At 40.3% G+C, this 21,653-nt stretch overlaps 1 protein-coding gene across 1 annotated transcript in view; it reads left to right on the top strand.

Moving 5' to 3' along the window:
* DROSHA (drosha ribonuclease III) overlaps nt 1-21,653 on the top strand; it is a 318,886-nt gene that overhangs the window by 110,254 nt on the left and 186,979 nt on the right. The window contains exons 12-13 of the mRNA XM_033934987.1: nt 3,931-4,002; nt 20,427-20,596. Of these exons, the coding sequence (XP_033790878.1) occupies nt 3,931-4,002; nt 20,427-20,596 (242 nt within the window). The remainder of the gene's footprint in view (nt 1-3,930; nt 4,003-20,426; nt 20,597-21,653) is intronic.

The following is a 21,653-nucleotide window of genomic DNA, read 5'->3' as shown; positions in this document are numbered from 1 at the left end:
TCAGCAGAAGTTTTGTGCTCAGTCAGGTCGAGGAAGCTGATGATGCCCCTTTTCGTGGATTGGGGAGGACGCAGGAGAGGGGAAACCTAGAGAAGTGAGGAAGTTGTTGAATTTGGTTGCATCCTTGCAGGTGTTGTCATCTAGGTGAAGATTAATATCGCCAATAATCAGTAGTCTCTGAAATTTTAGGAAGGCGCTTGTTATGGTCTCAAAGACGAGATCGGAGGATTTATTCCAGGGGGTTGGATGCTGGTATAGTAACAGGATGCCTAATGGGTAGGGGTGGAGTTCATCATCGACTGAAGCTAACATATATTCTAGTGAAGTGTGGCTACCCTTTTCGAGGAGCTGAATGTTGAAGAATGATTTGTAGAGGAGTACCAGGCCTCCTCCTTTTCAGTTTATTCTGGGAGAGAAGAGGCCATGGTAACCATAGGAACAGAGTTCATTTTGTGTGAATATATCGTCTTTTTCGATCCATGATTCTGTGATGCACAGGAATCCAAGATCGAAGTCCCCGAGTAGGTCCTTTAGAATTTGGGTCTTATTGCAAGCTGATCTGGCGTTACAGTAGAGTGTTGGGACTGGGGGTGAGAGAGTCAGAAGTGAGGTTGGGTAGATTGGCAGGAGGAACGGGCTTTAAAGAGGAGTAGTTAACTCCTTGGAGGTTTTTTTGAAGGGGTGATTTCTGGTGCGCACTAGTGTGGGGATTCTGAAACCAGGGCAAGTATTACTGACATTTGTGGAGTCAAGTAAATTGGGGGGGGGAGAGGTTTCAGGCAGTGAGTAGTGTTGGTAAATGAGCAGAGTACGAGAAGAAAGAGCTAAGAAGATGGCTTCATGGTGAGATCTAGGGGGACCAGCAAGAGGCAGAAGGCAGACCCTGTTAGTTAGTCGTGTGGGAATCTGTAATTAGAGGTTTGGTTAATACTCTAGCCTTCCATTTTGATCTTGTTTTCGTATAGCCTTCTGAAAGGTTTGGTTGCATGTGTTTTTTATATCATCTAGGAAGATAATTGATTGACTTTCAGATGGTGTAGAAGAGAACCAATGCTGTGTAGTGGATGAACAGGAAAATAAGTATCAAGTGTTGGAAATGCTCATTGATACCAACCAGCAACAGTGGATGAATCTGTTACAGTAACGATAAGATGCTTGAGCAAATGGGTACATGATGAAAGTACATTGTGGATGGTAGGATTCTGATCAGCAAACAAACTCTTATTACCATATAAAAGGCAGACGAGATACACGTGATGTCATTTAAATCCAAAAGCAACTTCTGCAGTTTATCATTGAATTTAGTTGCCAGTTATCTAAGATGTATTAAGTTTTTACATGTGATACCAGCATTGTTTAGATGCTGTTCCATCTAGTTGGGACATCCTATTTAAGGCAAACCTCAGGCTTTTAGAAAATGATATGGAGGCAAAGTTCATCCCTGACCTTGTGGGCTCTGTTCCCATCCCTGTGGTTAACCACGTGTCCCCATCAATGTGTCATTCTTACTTCTAATAGTGAGAAAGTCTTGCAATGTAGGCCAGGGCAGGGATGGCCCTTCTCAAGTCATCTTTTGATATGTTTTGAATTTTGGATAGGTCTTTGATCCATTTATATGTCCCGATAAGGCAAAGGGGTCTCTAAAGCATTGGTTTTAGGAGGTGTTAAGATGATTTCTTTATTCAATTTTCTATACTGTTCTCCCAAGGGAGCTCAGAACGATTTATACGAATTTATTCAGGTACTCAAGCATTTTCCTTGTCTGTCCCGGTGGGCTCACAATCTATCTAATGTACCTGGGGTAATGGGGGGATTAAGTGACTTGCCCAGGGTCACAAGGAGCAGCGTGGGATTGAATCCACATCCTCAGGGTGCTGAGGCTATAGCTTTAACTACTGCGCCACACTCTCCGCTGGACCATACCAGGAAGAGTTTGTGGATCTCAAAGGGCTGATGAGCCCACTTGATGAGACTGCAAGAAGCAGAGTTAGAATGTTTTTCTAGAAGATAGTAGCTGCACTTTGGATGTCCTAAGAGTTATGGTAACTTGCTCTCACTTAGGGTTCCTTTTACAAAGGCGCGCTAGTGGTTTAACGCGCGCTAAACCGCCAGACACGCTAGCCGCTACCGCCTCCTCTTGAGCAGGCGGTAGTTTTTGGCCAGCGTGAGGGTTAGCGCGTGACGAAAAGTCACGCGCGTTAACCCCAGCTAGCGCGCCTTTGTAAAAGGAGCCCTTAGTTTGGGTGGAGCTTAAGTGCATCCCCCCTCAATTGGTATGAATTGGTATGACCAATAAAGGAGGTGAAAGTTAAACAGAATTTCCCTTTCTGATTCAGATTCCTGTAAGGGGAATGATGCCGATTCTGAGCTTTAATTTTCTGCCTCTGAATTGTTTGCAGGAGGTAAAACTACTGAAAAAGTGTGAGCCAATTTTTAAAAAACTGAATAAATACATAAAATTAAATAAAAATTAAAAAATCTGATCATTTGCACTGATTTAGGATGACTAAAGGAAATTAGCAAATAGGCTAAAATCTCATTTTGTGAAGGCAAATGAGATCTTAAATGCAGCTACCTCAGCTAGAGGGAGAAGAGAGGCAAAGCAAAGACAGATATGAAAAAAGAAATAATTAGGGGAAAAGACCTGGTTGAATTAATTTCATACAGCCAATCAACCCCAGCCAATGCTTTTCCTAATTATTAATTTAGTTTTATCAGGTTCTCAAAACATGCATCCAGCCAAAAACTTTGCAGACTGGATGCACTGTTTGATCTAATGGTTGTACCCCAACTGTGTCTCGCATTAATGTTTAATTAATTTTCTAACCGAAATGGAAGGGAAATTGTAAAGTCTTTCCAAGTTTATTAAAATCTTATTATCTCGCGCCATAGACAATCCTCCTGGGTGACTTACAGTCTAAAATTCAGGAATACAAATAATATAACTAAATCACTTTCCCATCCACATACAATTTAGGATAAATAGAACTACAAAGCTTTTATAGAAAAGAAGGGAAAGGTAAACACAATCTGGTAAGCTTATGTTTTGCAAAACTCTACCGATTTTCATTAGAGAGGACATGATTTTCAGAGATGTTTCCACATGTAAAATGGGATTTCATGAACAGAAATGACTGTTATGAAAATTACCCAACCTGTGTATGTGTAAACATGTATGCTAGTGCCACTACACTAACGGCCTCTTTTACAAAGCCACGCGCCAACAGCCCCGAAGCCCTTTAAATCTGTATGGGCTTTGGGGCCATTAGCGCAGTACAGCCGCTAGCACGGCTTTGTAAAAGAGGCTGTAAATTTACACGGACATAGGGAGGTGTTTTATGGATGGAATTGGACCCTGGTGGACACTTATGAGCACACTTCTGCATTAAAAGAATACATAAACATGAATTTAAATGGAAAAACTATGCATTTAAACATCATGTGCAATTCGTACATGTAGTTTTCTCTAAGTTAATATTCAAAGGGGAGAACTTTTCCTTTTTCAAATTTGTATAGTCTTAAACGTATGTGTAAAGTCTGAAAATTGTCTTCATGCTGTTTTAAAGGCAGGAAAACATAGTGCCAAAAACACTGTACTGAAATTTATTCTAATAAAATTTCACTGTAGTATAATAGTTGTATTCTGCCCGGCTTCTATAATTTTGTTTTGAAAATCCTGTCCAGTAGTTGGTGCTTTCAGGTATCAAATTTTTGCAAAATCAAGTCGAATAAAGCACTCCATTAGGCCAGGAACTAACGAATTTCTTGTGTTGAGGGCAGAGTATTCTGCAGGAAAAAACACTGTAGAATAATTGCATAGAGAGGTGTGATCTCAGATGGTTATGAGCTGGTTTTCATTAAACAAGGAGTGGACAGTAGTCACTGTTCATGGTTGACTATATATTTTTTTCTTCTTGTCTCTTATATTAGGTCCTTTCTTTGATGAGAGTTCAAGCTGCCAGAGGTTTCACTTCATGCCAAGATTTGTGAGGTTTCTACCAGGTAAGTCTTTTTATTTCTGGCTGGTTGGCAGGACACAGCTCCAAGCTACATTTCTTGTTCCTCTCTTTTAGATGTGGCATGTCATACCCATTAGGATGAACTGTTATGAATACATACCTTTTCTCAGAAAGTAGAGGTTTTTAAAATCATTTTTTAATGAGTTCATGGTAGTTAAGTATTGCCTTTTTTAATGGGGAGTTATTGCTTTCAAATAAAACTACAAAATGACTGCTGCATGGTTAAATATGAGAGTAGATATTTTTTCTTGGGGGGGGGAAGAGCTAGATGTCAGGGTGGGGGGAGGGCATTTCATAGAGTTACAGAGCCCGCTATTTCCACATCAAAAGTTCATCCCAGCTTCACAAGTTACTACCTTATGAAAAACATATGATAATCCATGTCAGCAGCTCGATCTGTTTCCCATTGTCTCAGGTACAAACTTGGACTGTGAGCCTTCCAAGCATAGAAAACGACCTTCTGTACCTTGAATGTATACCACTTCAATAGCTTTCCAACTTGCAGGTGATCTATAAGAAACTACACTTCTCCCTCCGTATTCGCGGTGATTGGGGCTGGACTGACCTACAAATACGTAAAAACCGCAAATAGCCTTCCCTGCTCTGCCTGCGGACTCCTTCAAATTGAGCCTGGCACCGCCATGATGGGTCCTCCACAGCAGCTGAGAGAGAGGGGAGATGGCGGGCAGGGGGAGCCAAGGAGTACCTCTTCCCTGGCCAGAGGAAGCCATACTCACGCTTTATCCACCAGCTCCCGCACTTTCCACATATTCAGCATGTCGGCAGCTTCCCCACAACGGAGACTGACCGGATTCGGCTGGTCCCTACACGGCCTTTGGAACTGGATAGTAGGGCGGAGGGGGCGGGAGAGGGTAGGCGGCCCACCACAAATTTCCTCTCCCACTTCTGGGAATCCTGACAGAGCAGCTGTGGCCTCGCGCTCCTGCCTCCCCAAGCTGCTGCAAGTCCAGTCACTCAGGCGTGTCACGGCGCTCTGCGTGGGAAGCCATGGGAGGTGTAGTTTCTGGGGATGGGAGTGAAGAATTTGCTTCCTGGTTTTTCAGTTTAGTTCCCGTTTCTGCACTCATGGAAAACCATGAATAATCGAAATCATGAGTGCAGAAACCGTGAATACGGAGGGAGAAGTGTACAGTAAATAAAATCATGTGACCTATCAAGAGAAAAATCTGTCACTGGCAGTAAAGAGGAGAGGGAGACAACTGATGAGGATTATCTCTGATCGCAACCACCACAAGTTCTGGGAGAGTGTCTGCATTGCAGAAATCAACATCATAGTGTAGCACCATAATTTTCATTCTTGTCAGAAGGACCAGAGACAAATCAACATGAAGATGACAGAAATATCCATCAGATGCTCCCCTCCTAGCCATGGGCGAGACACATTAGCAGGAAAGGGGCCAAGGGTTTGCACCTTCACTGCTACTTGTTCTGTGATTGAATGGAAGGTTTGTACTAGTGCTGTTAATCTGGGTGGCATATAAGACATGTTAAAATAAAATAAAAAGTATCTTTCACAAGTGCTGAGTTCACTAGAAGATGCTAAAATATAGGATTCCTCTTTTAGAATAATTATTTCTAGAAACAAAAAGGAGCAGTTTAGTTTTACTGTCCTTGTAGAGCTACCCTTTTATAGAACAGTTATGAGTGAAAGTGTTTCCTTATCATCCCACTAGACTTGTCCAGTTGCTTGGATTTTGGGTATCCTGCCAGTAGATGGAAACCGAGAACTACTGAGCTGTGCTGCCATCCCTTAAGAACACTGTGCAACCTCTGGCCAGCCAGTATTTCTCAGTCACCAGAAGGCGGTAGGCTTCCTGTCAGGGTAGATTTGATTTAAATCAAATCAATTTAAATCACATTTTAAATCACTAGTCTGAAAGACTTGATGTTAAATTATGGTTTTCTACAGAAAGACTCCTTCTTGCTGGTATAATCTTAATATTTATAGCCAGATGAAGGTTTCATTAAATAAAACAATAATATTATAGCATATGTATCCTTGTATTTGCTTAAACATCCATACTAACTGATGTGGTTAAACAAAATATTTTTAAAAAACCATCAGCCATGTCCACACATGCAAAACTTAAAATACTATCTCTTGTAGCTCACTCATCTTCTTATTTCCTTATAATATGGAAAAGAAAAACAAGCTTTCCTGCTTTATCGGGCCCCAAACATTTGGAATGAATGAGTCTAAAGAAAGAGAATATTCTTTCTATGCTAGCAGAAGAAGCTACTGCTGTTAAAAGTGAAATCATTACTTCACTGGTGTGACTTTCTTTAAAACATCATTGGCAAACATATATTTCTTGAATGGCTCCCCCCTTAGTTCTGAACTTTATTATAGCGGGATTACAATAGATTCCTGGATACCCGTGTCCTAGCTAACTCCTCTTCAGCACTTAAGGTACACATCTCACCACAACCTGCTTATATTATATAGTGAGTCCTTCAAAGCCTACTGTACCTACATAAAGAGGAACCTATAATAATAATAATAATAACAACTTTATTTTTATATACCGCAGTACCAGAATAGTTCAGAGCGGTTTACATGACAAGAGACTGTACATCTACAGCAAAATTTACAAATAAGTCAATCAATCAATATAACTTAGCAAGTTGGGAGCAGGCAAGAAGGAGATAGAGAGGTTATAAACAAGTCAAGGGCTATTGTTCTGGTGTACAGGTGGGTATAGTGAGTTTTAAGTGGGTTTTAGAGGACTCACCATATAATATAATTGAGTTATGGTGAGATGCCTGAGTTTTTATGTGATGTTCACTGCAGTACTCCCTAGGATGCCCCTCTGCTCTGCTCTGAGATCTCTGTGTGGCCAGTTTGCTAAGAATGTGGGCTGCTTCTACGTCCTGATGGCTTGTTTGTGTGCATTTTTCTTTTGGACTTTTTTTTTTTCCCCCGAAAACAGTCCTAAGCTTAAAAACATCTAGAAAATGGTAATTGTATCTACTGGATTTTTGGAATTGCTGTGAGCGTCAGAGCAGTTACCGCCACTGCCAGCGATAAAACCCATGCTATGTGTGTGTAAAAGAGGGAGTGAATTCTATATATGGCACCTAAACAACTTGGTGCTGAAAAAACACCTTGCTCAGTTCAACATAACATAACATAACATAAAACTTACTTCTATACTGCAGTACCATTGAGTTCCGTTCAGTATGCAAAAGAAAAATAAGTTACAGTTAGATGAGATGCTTCAGTTGCCTACAAATCTAGCAAGCAAAGTTTTTAGATGTCTCCTAAATTATTGATAAGCACTAGAGGTTGCAATTAAAGAGTTCAGATCCTTATCCCAGGATGCTGCCTGATAGGACAGAAGGTGTTGATGATATTTTTAAAATTTGCAAACTTTAACATGGCTATCAACAATATTTGCAAAAAAATGAGCTGGAGACAGTGCTTGTCCCAGTCATGTTTTTTTTTTTAAGTCAAGGTTTATTTATTGAAAAGTTTTGTAAAACAAAAGGAGCATAAGCAAGGTAATAACAAATCATGCGAGAGATATGCCAAATTACATTACATTACATTACATTACATTAGGGATTTCTATTCCGCCATTACCTTGCGGTTCAAGGCGGATTACAAAAGGTTAATTTAAAAAAGACAGAATTACAATGATTAGCTAGAGAGGTAAGTTGTAGATCTTAAGAGCATTTAGAGGTCGTGTTGTTATTGCTGTTTCAGGAATTTCTTGAAAAGTGTGGTTTTTATTTCTTTTCTGAATGTCCTATAGTCTGGGGTGGTCATCAGAAGGTTGGAGATCTGGTTGTCCAGTCTTGCGGCTTGAGTGGCTAGGAGGCCGTCGTGTAGTTTTGTTCTTTTTACTTCTTTGATTGGGGGGGGTATGAATGGGGAGTGCGTTTTTCTGTGTCTGGTACTGGGTGCTTGGATGAGGCGATTGTTCAGGTATGATGGGCTGTCTCCGTGTAGGGTTTTAAATAATATGCAGTAGAGTTTGAAATGGATTCTTTCTTGGATTGGGAGCCAGTGTGAGTTGATGAAGGCTTCAGTGATACTTGACAAAGCAGATTAAATAAACAGGTCTGCAATCCACAATTATAACAAGGTATATACAGAAAAATCTCACATGAGTATAACAATTTTCTAGAAAAAGAAAAGAAACTCCAATATAGAACAATAACCAGTATTTAAATCAGTGGCATGGGTAGGAAAGGAAAGAAGAGAGAGAGATAGAAATAGAAGGAGAAAACAAAGGAGAAATTCACGTTTTTTTAATGCTTGTAATTTAATTGTCTTTGTGCTGTGTTGAAAGAGGACTGCACCTTAACTTTGGTCTTTGAGCCAAAAAAAAGCTGGACTCTCCTTGCTACTATTTGACTACAGTACCTTTATTCAGCTAAGTAACTGGAGGGACAAGTGTCTAATTTTTTTCATTCTCTGTTCAGGTCAGTGGGTTAGGCATTTGGGGAATTGCAGGACAGTGAACTTTTTGTCTTCCACTTTTATATATATTTATTTATTGCACATTGTTTGCACTTGACTTGCACTTTAAAGCACCCAGGAGCACCCAGATGATGGTGTGCGGGAGGCAGTGAGTGGTAATCTCTGCTCAGTGTTTGCTGGCTTTGCTATTCTAAGCACTAGAGCTGCTCTTTGAGTAGCTCTTTAAAGCTTTCAAACTCACGCTGAGGGTGCTCCTTATCTTACAAATTTAGATTTGAGGTTTATATATATTTTTGGTGGAGTCTAGGGAGTTAACCTTCCTGCAATGTCCTAGGGCACGCCCAACTTATATTTTGGTGTCTTTTAAGGATAATTTTGTCTTGGGGTCTTTTCTATAGTTTTATTAAGGCCACCAGGTCTTGCATTTCTTTGTTTCAGTGTGCCTGCCTTATCCATAGGTAGAAGAACTTCAATAAAATTTTTCCAAACTGGGTCTCTTATTACAGTCTGCTGCCATTATGTGTTTTCTCCTTCAAGGAGAGAATAATATTCTAAACTTCAGGCTATACACACAAAGATCCCAAGACTTGTGGAGTATTCTGCTCAAAAGGTTTCACTTTCTTTTTTACTGCTTGCCTCTCCCTCCTCGCATTTGGATCCTTGTGCAGATATATTAACTTAGCACTTAAGAGATAAGGGGTTGACTCTGTATAGATCAATTTGCAAAGGAATAATGGGGCTAAGGTCTTATTCTCAACTCTATATTTTTTAACATTTTTCTATGCAGACACAAATTCACAGTTTTGAGAAATGCAAAACCAATAATCTGTGATAATATCATTTAGATAGAAAAATTGCTTGTGACATTATGAATGGATTAATCCTTATTCCATGCCAAATAACTTTTGGACTATAATATATCTTAAATAGAAAACTATCTTTAGATAGAATTCTACTCAAAAAAGCATGCTAAATCAGATTTAAAAAAAATCTGATTTAAATTTTTAAAAAACCTGTTTTTAAATTTTTTAAAAAATAATTGATTTTTATTCACTCTGAAGCTGCCAGAGATTTTAATGTCACTTTTTCCGTGGTTGTGGGAGATCTTAATGTCACCTTGTCTGAAACAGTGGCAAGCTCGTCTTCCTCCTATGATGGTGCTTCACCCCAGAAGTGAGCTGAAGTGCTCTGCATCATAGGACAGTGTGGAGTTGGGAAGGTGAGCCCTCGAATGTTGAGAAGCCTGGAACAACTTCACAAGGCGAGGAGATGGAAGTAGCCAGTAGTCGGCAGCCGGTAGATCCTTGGTCTTATTCACCTTAGTTCAGTCTCCTTTTGAACCTCTGCAACCTTAAGATATTATCGTTAAGACAGTTTTTCTTGTAGCTATTTGTTCAACTAGGCAAATTTCAGAGCTGTAGGCCTTGTCCTGTAGAGAACCTTTTTGGTATTTAGCAAGGAAAAAGTTATGCTTAGACCAATTCCATCCTTCCTTCCAAAAGTGGTGTCATCTTTCCATCTGAATTTTTACATGTTTTTCAGGATCATAAAAATGAGGCTAATATAGTTGCCTTGCAGAAATTGGATGTGGTATGCATGTTGAAAGGAGAGTACAGATGCAATAAAAAATAAGCAGCATCAAAATCAACAGTTGCTTGATGAGTTAAAGAGGTTATTGCTTCTGCATATATTCTTTGTGGTCATCCAGTTCCAGCAGTTTTGAAAGCTCATTCTACAAAAGATCAATTTGCTTCTTGGGCAGAGCACACCTTAGTTCTTCCTCATGAAATTTGCAAAGCAGCAACCTGGAAATTCTTTTGTCTGTCACTACAGATTGGATGTTGAAGCTTGAAGTGATGTAGCCTAGGAGGCCAGAATATTAGCAGCAGGGATTTCAGTGCTGTTTTGATACATCCTAAGCATCTAGACAAGTCTGGTAAGATGATGAAGAAGCGTAAATTAGTTCTTACCTGCTAATTATCTTTCCTTGAGTTCCTCCAGGCCAGTCCTGAACTCACCTGTGATTCTTAGCATCAGTTGTTTTTCTGTCTCCTGAAGCCTAAAAATTTTAATTTCAGATAGTTTTCTATTCCTGTCGGATCTTTAGACTGGATGGCTTATTCCTTTGTTAGTGGTTCTCTGTTGCGTGGTTCATTAGTTCCAGTGGGAATTATTTCTCTCTTGTAATTGACTATGTGACTCTGCTTTCTTATGATTAATAGTGTTTAGACATGGGGTTGCATAGGGTTCTTAAGTGATGACTCTTCAGCTCAGTAGTTCTCATTCTCCACCTGCTGGCAGTAGAGTATAAACCCAAATATCTGGACTAGTCTGGAGAGACTCATGAAAATAAGATAAGAACTAATTTATCCTTCCTTATGCTACAAAAATTTAGAGGGAGGGAAGTGTGAGATAGAGAGGATCATATCAAAAGTACAAAATTTCCAATCAACATCTCACTAATAGAAGTGGGCTACCGGGGAAGGTAGGATGAATTTCTTTTGGGCTCTGCTTCTCCGTAAGTGAATTATTTATCAGAACAAGTTAAAAAAAAAATCAATGAGCCACAGGGGGAGCGCTGAAGGAAAAACTTCCTATTTCCCTGTAACTGCTTGACTATAAGGCACATGTAAATGCAGCAAGCAGTCATATAACTGTAAAGGGGATGTACATGTGGGCAGAGCATGGGCATGTCTCTTGTTTCTATGCATGCTACTTACAGTACAGAATACTGTAAGTTATGTGCACTGTTGCTATACTTTCCACAAAAATATATATGCTATGAGTGGAGATATCACTTATATTAGCTTAATAACATATTTTCAAATTGAAAGCCTCAGTTACACCCCCCTCCTCCGCTGCATTAGTTGTCAGCTGGGAGTTATTGGGTGATGAAACCTCACCAGATTCCTTGATTCAAAATGCTATATATATTTTTAGCAGTGAACTTAAATAGTATTTAACATGTTTTTTAGGAATAAGTAATATTAAACTTGTGAACTTAGCTTATGCTTTTTTTAACCACGACTTGGGAGATATGGAGTCCAACATGTTTTGCGAATGTTTTATCAAGGAACTCCCTATAAATAAATAAGACAAGTAAACTATTTCATTTTTATGTTTCAACTTTTACCTCATCCCAAAAAGTGCAATACATTAGCTAAAATAAAACCGCTATTAAAAATAGCCTTACCAAAGCCACTACAGTCATCCGACTCTCCCTAGTGCAAGATGGCCGCAGCGTATGTTGAATTGTTTCAACAACTTTATCAATAACTGTTCATTCTCAGTATAAAATTAGTTAAAGAGACAAGACATCCTAACCATTCCCTCGGGTGCTTTCACCATAGGAGATCCCAACCCATTATTATACTAAAAAATTTTTTGACAAGAAAATTAAGGATATCAGATTGAACCTAGGACAATCCACACCTATACAATTCCTAGATCCTTCTGACCAGACTAATCTTTTATCTTTCAGCTCATTTTCTGACTTTAAACTTCCATCTTTAGCTGACCTTCTTAAAGTTTTCCAATCAATAAATGCCCCTAATAACCCGACAGAAAGCATCCCTCTCTCAATTCTTAAAAAATTATTTTCTATTTTTACTGGAAATGGTAACTAAAAGCTTAACTTCTAATCTCGTTCCAAAAACTTGGAAATCTGCTCTAGTCTTTCCGAAACTGAAAAGCCAAAATCTAGATAATGCATCACCGGCAAACTTCCGTCCCATTGCCAACCTTCCGCTCATTTCCAAACTTACAGAAAAAATAGTACTTAACCAGCTCACAGAAATTATTGATAAATCCAACGCGCTCCACCGCCACCAAACAGGCTTCCGTTCCAATTATTCCACTGAATTATCTCTACTTGGTCTCATCACTACTATACACTACTTTCTTGACCACCAAAAATCTGTTCTTATTGTCTCTCTTGACTTGTCCGCTGCTTTCGACACTGTCGATCACTATCTTCTTATTTATCGTCTTAGGAGCTGTGGCATCACAGGTTCAGCTCTCTTATGGTTTATCTCTTACTTTAATGAACAAAACTTTAAAGTTCACTCAAAAGAGAAAACCTCACCTATTTTTCAAACTTACAGTGTCCCCCAAGGCTCTATCCTCTCTCCTTTACTATTTAATATTTTTATTTCTCCTCTTCTCACCCTAGCCCAGTCCATCGGTTTTACTATTTTTGCATATGCAGACGACATTCAACTACTCCACCCTTTTGATTCTTCAAAAATAAATGAAATACAAGAAATTAATAATAAACTTGACAAAATCAATGATTGGCTCCACATAAATAAACTCTCCCTTAACATCAATAAATCCTTTGGTATACTTTTTCCGATCAGGAACAACGAAACAATAACAGGAAAAATCTTCATTAAATCTTGCCCAGTAAAAATTGAACCAAAAATAAAACTGCTCGGAGTAACTATAGACAAAGATTTAACGTTTCACGACTAGATAAGCTCCGTTGTAAAAACCTACTTTTACAAACTTCGGCTTATCCGTTCCTTAACTTCAATTCTCAAAACTAATGCTATCACAGCCCTCGTCCACTCACTGGTCATCTCTCATCTAGACTACTGTAATTTCCTATATAATGGACTTCCCCAAAAAGAACTATGTCGTTTGCAGCTCATCCAAAATACAGCAATCAAACTTTATCCATAAAGTAGGGAAATATGATCACGTTACTCCTCTTCTGGTTACCCATCACACACCGTATCACTTATAAAACCTTAATGCTGGTCTTTAAAATCAAACTCTCGCGTCTTCCATCTTTTTTCGACAAACTCATCATCCCTCTCTGCTCTTAGATCAGCAGATCAGAACTTACTGACCGTCCCTTCCATCAAAGAATTCTACTACACTAGGAAAACTAACTTCTCTGTAGTTGCTCCAACTTTATGGAACGCCATGCCACCTCAACTCCGTCATGAAAATCTTCTCGACAAATTCAAGACTAAACTAAAAACATTCTTATTTCAAGATGCTTACCACAACTTTTAAATACCTCCTCTCCCAAAGCTAGCAAAATCATCTCAACCGCTTTTACGAAGCGATCCCCATTCCTGATGTTATATCCCTCCTCCTCCCTTTTCTTTTCAATTTTGTTTTTAATAATGTAATTATTGACCCTCCCTTCCCCTTATTACCCTCAAGTTCATGTTAGTATTTGTTAATTGTCTTTTTAATGTTCACTCTTCCCCCTTATATAATTATTATTTTACCTTTTATTTTATTTTTTTAGCATTGTAAACCGGCCAGATACATGCTGATGGTCGGTATATTAAAAATAATAAAACTTGAACTTGAAACTTGAGAATAAACTGACTCATTCCACTTCAACATTTAAACCTCCAGGTTCTACCGTGCCCAATCTATAAATCCATCGTTGTTCCCTCAAATTCAGAGCTTATTCCAAATTTATTTATAGGAAGTTCCTTGATAAAGCATTCGCGAAATATGTTGGACTCCATATCTCCCAGGTCGTGGTTAAAGAAAGCATAAGCTAAGTTCACAAGTTTAATATTACTTATTCCTAAAAAACATGTTAAATACTATTTAAGTTTACTGCTAAAAAAATATATAGTGTTTTGAATCAAGGAAGCTGGTGAGGATTCATCACTCAATAACTCCCAGCTAAACAACTAATGCAGCGGAGGAGGGGGCGTAACTGAGGCTTTCAATTTGAAAATATGTATTAAGCTAATACAAGTGATATCTCCACTCATAGCATATATATTTTTGTGGATCTTACATCTATGAGTAAAACGATTTAATAAAGTTGACCATCTTAATAGGAACTGTTGATGTACTTTGGCATGCTCATTTATGCCTTCCATAGACCATGCATAACTGGATGCATCTACATTTCGATGTGCCAATTTGGTTATACGCTAGTATTTTATAATTGAAATCTGTGCACCAGATGACATTACAGATTAGGTGCTCCCTGTGCTGTACTGGGGCACTACATCTAGGTGCTCACTTTTTATTTAGAATTATCCCCATATATCAAAAGAGGGCAGAGATAGAGAGCAAAGCTGGTGTGATAAGTTGGGATAAAGATATGGTTCCTATACTATGAAAAAGCCAACACAGTTTAAGTACAGAAGAAGTAGAAAGAGGAACAGTGTATAGTACAGTGATGACGTATGGTTAAAATGGGGTTTTCTGAGCTTCCAGGTCATGGTGGTGTCTACTACAGAACAAAGTGTATAATATAATAATAATAATAACAGCTTATATACCGCAATACTGTGAAGTTCTATGCGGTTTACAAAAGATTAAGCAAAGGTACAAATTGACTGACTTCAAGAAGGGAAGAATAAAGAGAAGTAATTAGACAGGAAATTCATTGTTGAGGAGAAAAGTGATCAAAAGGACAGTAGGTCGCTATTGAGAGGAAAGAGATAAGTGGATCAGTTGTCAAGATGTTTTAGGAACAGGTGTGTTTTTAGACGTTTCCTAAATTCCTCATAAGTAGAGTGCGAAAGTAATTGTTCTAGGTCTTTACCCCATGATGCTGCTTGGTGTGAGAGAAGGAATTCATGGTGTTTTTTCAGTTTGCAACCTCTCACTGGGGGGGAAACGAAGTTGGAATGTGAACTTCTTTTGTGTCGGTTGAGAAGGAGAAAAGGTCAGTAATGTATATGGGGGCAAGTCCGTGTAATGCTTTAAAGCAGAAACAGGCAAATTTGAACTTTACGCGTGCCTTCATCGGCAGCCAATGTAGCTACCGGTAGTAGGGTGTCACATGGTCAAATTTTTTTAGTCCAAAGATTAGTCTGACTGCCGCATTCTGCAACAGTTGTAGGCGTCGCATATTTTTTTGGGAAATTGCCAAATAGGCGATGTTACAGTAGTCAAGCAGGCTTAGTACGAGGGATTGGACTAGGATTCTAAAAACCGATGTAAGAAAATAAGCTTTAAGGGATCTGAGTTTCCAGAGAGTGAAAAATCCCTTTCTGATTAAGGAATCTACTTGGTCTTTCATGGTTAGGCATTGATCCAGAGTTACACCTAGTATCTTTATGGAGGGCTGGATAGGGTAACTAAGGTTATTGATACAGAGGGGTGATTTAATGTCAAGTGGATGTGGTGAAGCAATGAAAAAAGTCGTTTTATCTGAATTAAGTTTGAGCCTAAAGTTTGTCATCCATTGTTCCATCATGTTTATATAGGTATACAGAGGTCAGAGAGAGTCCAAGTTTGGAAGTCAGAGATTCTCTCTTTTTTGCATACTTCCCAGAATGGCATGAGCTTGCATATGTTGCATATGCCAGTCCATTTGCCCAGAGTGGGTCAAGGACAGGGATGTCTTTTCCAACAAAAAGGACAGATTTAGAATGTCACTGGCCAATGCCTCACCTCCAAAGAGCTCCATAAACCAAAGGTGGTAATATGCAATACTTATAAGAACATATGAATTGCTGCTGCTGGGTCAGACCAGTGGTCCATCCTGCCCAGCAGTCCGCTCACGCAGCGGCCCCCAGGTCAAATACCAGTGCTCTAAATGAGTCCAGCCTCACCTGCGTACGTCCCAGTTCAACAGGAACTTGTAGAGCTTAGTCTTGAAACCCTGGAGGGTGTTTTCTCCTACAACAGACTGTGGAAGAGCATTCCAGCTCACCACTCTCTGGGTGAAGAAGACAGGAAGCATCAACAGGTGGCAGCGACTTTGCAGGGGAAAAATAAAAGGATGGTTTTGCATTTCAGGTCATACTAGCCAGACTTCACACAGCATCTTCCTTGAAACCATAGTAATAATTCTTTAATGCAAATATCCATATTGCCGAGCAAGTGAGAGACTCAAGACTATACATGAGATGTAAGCTGAATTATAATTTCTGCTTTTTATAAAATAGTCCCTGAAGTGTCGTTTAGCTCTCCAACAGTTTCCATTATCTCCTCAGCAGTTAGCTTAGCACATCTATAAGTGTCCAATAAAAGCCCTTCTGTCTTATCCAAGAAGGCCACATAATGTCCAAAGGCTTTTAATAGCTGTCATAAAATCAATGATAAACTGAATGAAGGCAACAGGTAAATAGATAACTTGCAGTTCTCAAAATTTGTTTTTCAATTCTTTGTCCAACTAAATGAGTTCATGTATTATTTAAGCTGCCCAGTATGTGCTTATTGTTCCATTTCAATTAATCTGTTTGTCAAATGCAATGTTTAATGCTCATATCAATTTTGGAAGCTACCTATGCCAAAATTGCTTTAAAGCAATAGTACTACTCTTTTTTTTTTTTTTTTTTTCATATTATAAAACTAAAAAACAACAAACATCAGAACAAAAATAAACACAGGGCTCCTTTTACTAAGCTGCGATAGCGTTTTTAGCGCACGCAGGATTTTAGCGCACGCTAAGCCCGTGCTATGCAGCTAGAACTAACGCCAGCTCAATGCTGACGTTAAGGTCTAGTGCGCGCGGCAATTCAGCGCGCGCTAAAAACGCTATCGCAGCTTAGTAAAAGGAGCCCTGTGTTTATTTTTGTTCTGATGTTTGTTGTTTTTTAGTTTTATAAACTTTTTCTTATCTATCTTTTCCTTTTGCTTCTTCTTCCAAAGTTTATTCATGGTCTTTAACAATAGTTCTATTAATAGTTGTCTATTTTTATTTTCTGTATTATTGAACCACTTTTCCACTTTTTATAAATAAAGAGCAGTATATCAAATATGTTATGTTTTTATCTAATATTTGTGAGTAGATCAGAAGAAACTGAGGGCTCCTTTTACTAAGCTGCAATGGCGGTTTTAGCATGCGCTAGACACAAATGCCAGCATTGAGCTGGCGTCAGTTCTAGCCGCATAGCGCGGGTTTAGTGCATGCTAAAATTCTGTACGCACTAAGAACGCTATCGCAGCTTAGTAAAAGGAGCCCTGAATATGTTGGATGATTTGTTTTATATTAATATCTTGTAGGCACGTTCCCGAACTGAAACAGGAATAGCATTTACTGAAAATCCAATGATATTCAAGGATTAGTTTCAAATAAAGAGTTAAGCAGCTGTTTGTAAGCTGACTTTATTGCAAAAACAAATCTGTTCCTTCTGTGTGTGAACAGTTGCAAGAAGGAGGGAAGTCTCGCATTTCAGGATGCTGTACACCTTCCTATCTCATCTACTCTTGGGCTGCTGCAAGAGAGCTAAAGGATGTCTGAGCACATTCTTTCTCTCAACGTTGGGCCTCATTCTGGAAACAGTGCGTACCGCGGTAGGCTTCCACAAAACGGCCACCTACTGCGTGTCAATCACTGGTAGATGCCGCGTCCAGATTCATGTCTATTTTCGTCTACAGACGCCTTAAATGTAGGCCAGAATTTTACAGGCCTACATTTAAGGCATCTGACTCGCGCTTACGAGATACACCTATGGATGCCTAAGGCCACTTCCAGTGTAAACCATGCCTACACCAGCCTTAGGCATCCATAGGCGTGTCTAGATGTCTCCGTATGTGTACGATTGATGCCTACATTGTAGGTGTCTTTCGCCCCATCTATTTAAAAAAAAATAAAGTGCATCCTAATTGATCTGTTAGATGGCAATAGGATGCCTACCGCTGCCTACAGTCGGAACACTGTTTTTAGAATCGAACCCTTTGTGCCTTGCCCATCTCAGGAATATAAACAAAATATCCTAAGGTATTCCTTATCATGATGTTCTATGGGCTGAATTCTTTAATGTTGCGCACTTGAATTTTTGACTAACGCACAAATTTAGGCATGCAAGTTATGGAATAGTGCCAGTTGTGTGCCTAACTTAATTAAGTACCAATAATAGCCCTTAAGGATCACTATCCAGGAAAAGGATCTAGGTTTCGTTGTTGATGTTACTGTACATTGAAACCTTCTGCTCTGTGTGCAGTGGCAGCTAAGAAAGCAAATAGAATGTTAGGTATTATCAGGAATGGAAAACAAAGATGAGAATGTCGTAATGCCTTTGTATCACTCCATGGTGTGGCTGCATCCCAAATACTGTGTACAGTTCTGGCCACCATATTTCAAAAAAAGATATAGCAGAATAAGAAAAGGGACATAAGCTAAGAGAAGGGTGACAAAAATGATAAAGTGGATTGAATGACTTCCCTATGAGGAAAGGCTAAAGCAGTTAGGGCTCTTCATCTTAGAGAAGAGACCGCTCAGGGGTGATATGATAGAGGTCTGTAAAATACTGATTGGAGTAGAATGGGTAGATGTGAATCGCTTGTTTACTCTTTCCAAAAATACTAGGACTAGGGAACATACAATAAAGCTACCAAGTATTAGATTTAAAATAAACCAGAGAAAATATTTCTTCACTCAGAGCCTGATTCTCCAAAGTGCGTCCCGATTTTAGGCAGCTGTAGGTGTCCTACAACTGTCTAATCAGCCAATCGGGATGCACGTTTTTTAAAAAAATGCTCCCCAGGCAGGCCGCCTATAGTGAAGGCGCCTCCGGGAGCCTAGGGAGACCCGCAAGACGCCTAAGCTCGCCTAAGGGCCTTAGGCGAACCTAGGCGGCCCTATGCGTCTCCCTAGTAGAGGAAGAGAAGCTTAAAATGTAGGCCAGCAAAATGCTGGTCTACATTGTAAGTAGACGCGGCCGCTATACTTTATGGCAGCAAGGGATCTCCCTGCTGCAATAAGTATAGCGGCTGCGTTCGCGGCCGCCTGTCCCGTCACCGACAGGAGGATGCCCAGTCGTCCTGCCGGAACCCCCCTGGAACCCCCCTCCCCCCCAAACTGGTAATCGTGGGCAGGAGGATGCCCAGTCCTCCTACCGGAACCCCCCTCCCCCCCCCAAACTGGTAATCGCGGGCAGGAGGATGCCCAATCCTCCTGCCGGAAAGCCCGACGACCTCCCCCCCACCCCCAAAACTAGCCTCCCTCCCCCAACTAACCTTTACATGTTGGTCGGCTGGACGGGTCTTGCTGCCGTCCAGCCGATGGGCCCGCCTCGTGGAAATGAGACGGGCCCGCCCCTTCCCGGCCCATCCCCGCTAAATCTAAGGCCTGATTGGCCCAGGCTCTAGAAGCCTGGACCAATCAGGCCTTAGGCATAGCGGATCCGCCCATCCCCACTAATCCTAAGACCTGATTGGCCCAGGCGGGACAGGCGGCTGCGACTGCGGCCGCTATACTTATTGCAGCAGGGAGATCCCTTGCTGCCATAAGTATAACAGCCGCGTCTAATTTAACCCGATTCTCTAACCGGCGTCTGTACCATGGACGCCGGTTACAGAATCGGGGTTTAGTGTAGGAACGATTCTGTATAGGACACCTCTCCTGGGCGTCCTATTCAGAATCAGGGCCTCAGTGTGTAAGTCAACTTTGGAATTTGTTGCCAGAGAATGTGGTGAAAGCAGTTAGCTTAGCGGGGTTTAAAAAAGGTTTTAGTAATTTCATAAAAGTTTATAAGCCATTATTAAGATGGATTTGTGAAAATCCACTGCTTATTCCTAGGATAAGCAGCATAAAATCTGTATTACTTTTTGGGATCTTGCCAGGTAATTGTGACCTGGTTTGGAAACAGGATATTGAGCTTGATGGACCTTCGGTCTATCTCAGTATGGCAACTCTTATGTTCTTATGGAATTGTCACTAATTTGTAGTTATGTGCGTACCTGCTCTTTGAATCCTACTCAATAAACGGAGTGCCTAAATGCTATAGTGGGCAACTGCAAAGGGGATATGAACATGGACAAATCAGAGGTATGTGTTGCAGTTGCGCGTGTAGGTTATAGAATATTGTCACTTATCCATGCTAGTGCCAACTTTAGGCGCAACCATTTACACCAGTCTTTTGCATGGTATAAATTCTTCTATCTAAAGTTAGGCACACACCTACAATGGGAATTTATAACAGAGGTGCCTTGTGAACGTCTCACATAGGAGCTCTTTTCTAAAATTACCTTCCAGGAGTCCTCTGTTCATCTTTTGGCTCTGTCTGTTTTTCTTTAAGATGGAGGTAAAGAAGTGCTGTCGATGCATCAGATCTTGTTGTACCTGCTGCGGTGCAGTAAAGCTTTAGTGCCTGAGGAAGAACTAGGTAATATGCTCCAATGGGAAGAGCTCGAGTGGCAGAAGTATGCAGAAGAATGCAAAGGGATGATTGTTACCAATCCTGGCATGGTAAAAACCCAGACTATTACTCTAAACTTTTTTTCTGTAGTGTGGTTGATGAAACGGTAACAAAACGAAAGAAGGGTTAATTTTATCAATTTTAGCACCAAAACCTGCATGCCACCGCAAGCACCCAAACAAAATCAAATTGTACTATATTCTAAAAATGAATCTCTTTCCCAGTAAAACTTATCTGTGACACCCACTGGATCAAAAATCAAAGATGCACACACCTGCAAAGCAAAAGCTATCTTACCTCTATGTTAGGTATGTCCATACGGAAAATGCCACAATTTTAAAACACCCTATGTCCACTAAGACTGTATTTTCAAGTCTGTATGTTATGACTACACTTCTCCCTAATCGCGGGGGTTAGTGGCAGAGCCGGCCCGCGAATAGGGAAAATTTGCGAATAACTTTTGAGCCAGCTCTGACCCACCCCCGGACCTTACCTGGTGGTCTAGCGGTGATGCGGGGCAGGAGCGATCTTCCTACACTCCTGCCTTGTGCAGAGCTGAGCTGTGAGTTCCCGTGGTCTTACAAGACTACAACAGGTACTCCCTGTAGCAGTCTCGTGTAGCAGTCTCGTCCTCCTGGGGCGGCTGCTTGCCTCCGATCGCCCCCCCTCTACCTCCAATCGCCTCCTCTGATCGCCCTCCCTCCTCCTCTGATCGTTTTTTTTTTTTTGGTGCGGGCTCCCAACGAGCGATTCTCAAGGGGTGGGGGGCCTAGGGAAAAAAAATCACGAATAATCAAAACCGCGAACATCGAAACCGTGAATAGGGAGAGGGAAGTGTATACTGTAAAAGCTGAAATTTAACTCCCCTATGTCCACCAAGTATGTATTTCCCACCAAAGTTTGTCCTGCTTATACTGTGAATGTACTCTTGTGACCAGTTCAGGGCTGTTTGGGAGGACGGCCTAAATAAATAAATGAATAAATAAATAAAACGGCTCTTATAAAATTGTGATGGGCATAAAAGTATGCATGATGGCATCAATTTGTATACTTTTACTGTAGATGACAGAGAGCTGAACGGGGACAACGGGAATCCTGCGGGTTCCC

This window comes from Geotrypetes seraphini, chromosome 2 (assembly GCF_902459505.1).
Source record: "Geotrypetes seraphini chromosome 2, aGeoSer1.1, whole genome shotgun sequence".
Lineage (NCBI taxonomy): Eukaryota > Metazoa > Chordata > Amphibia > Gymnophiona > Dermophiidae > Geotrypetes > Geotrypetes seraphini.
Note: the sequence above shows the minus strand (reverse complement) of the source record. Positions and strands in the feature narration are given on the sequence as shown.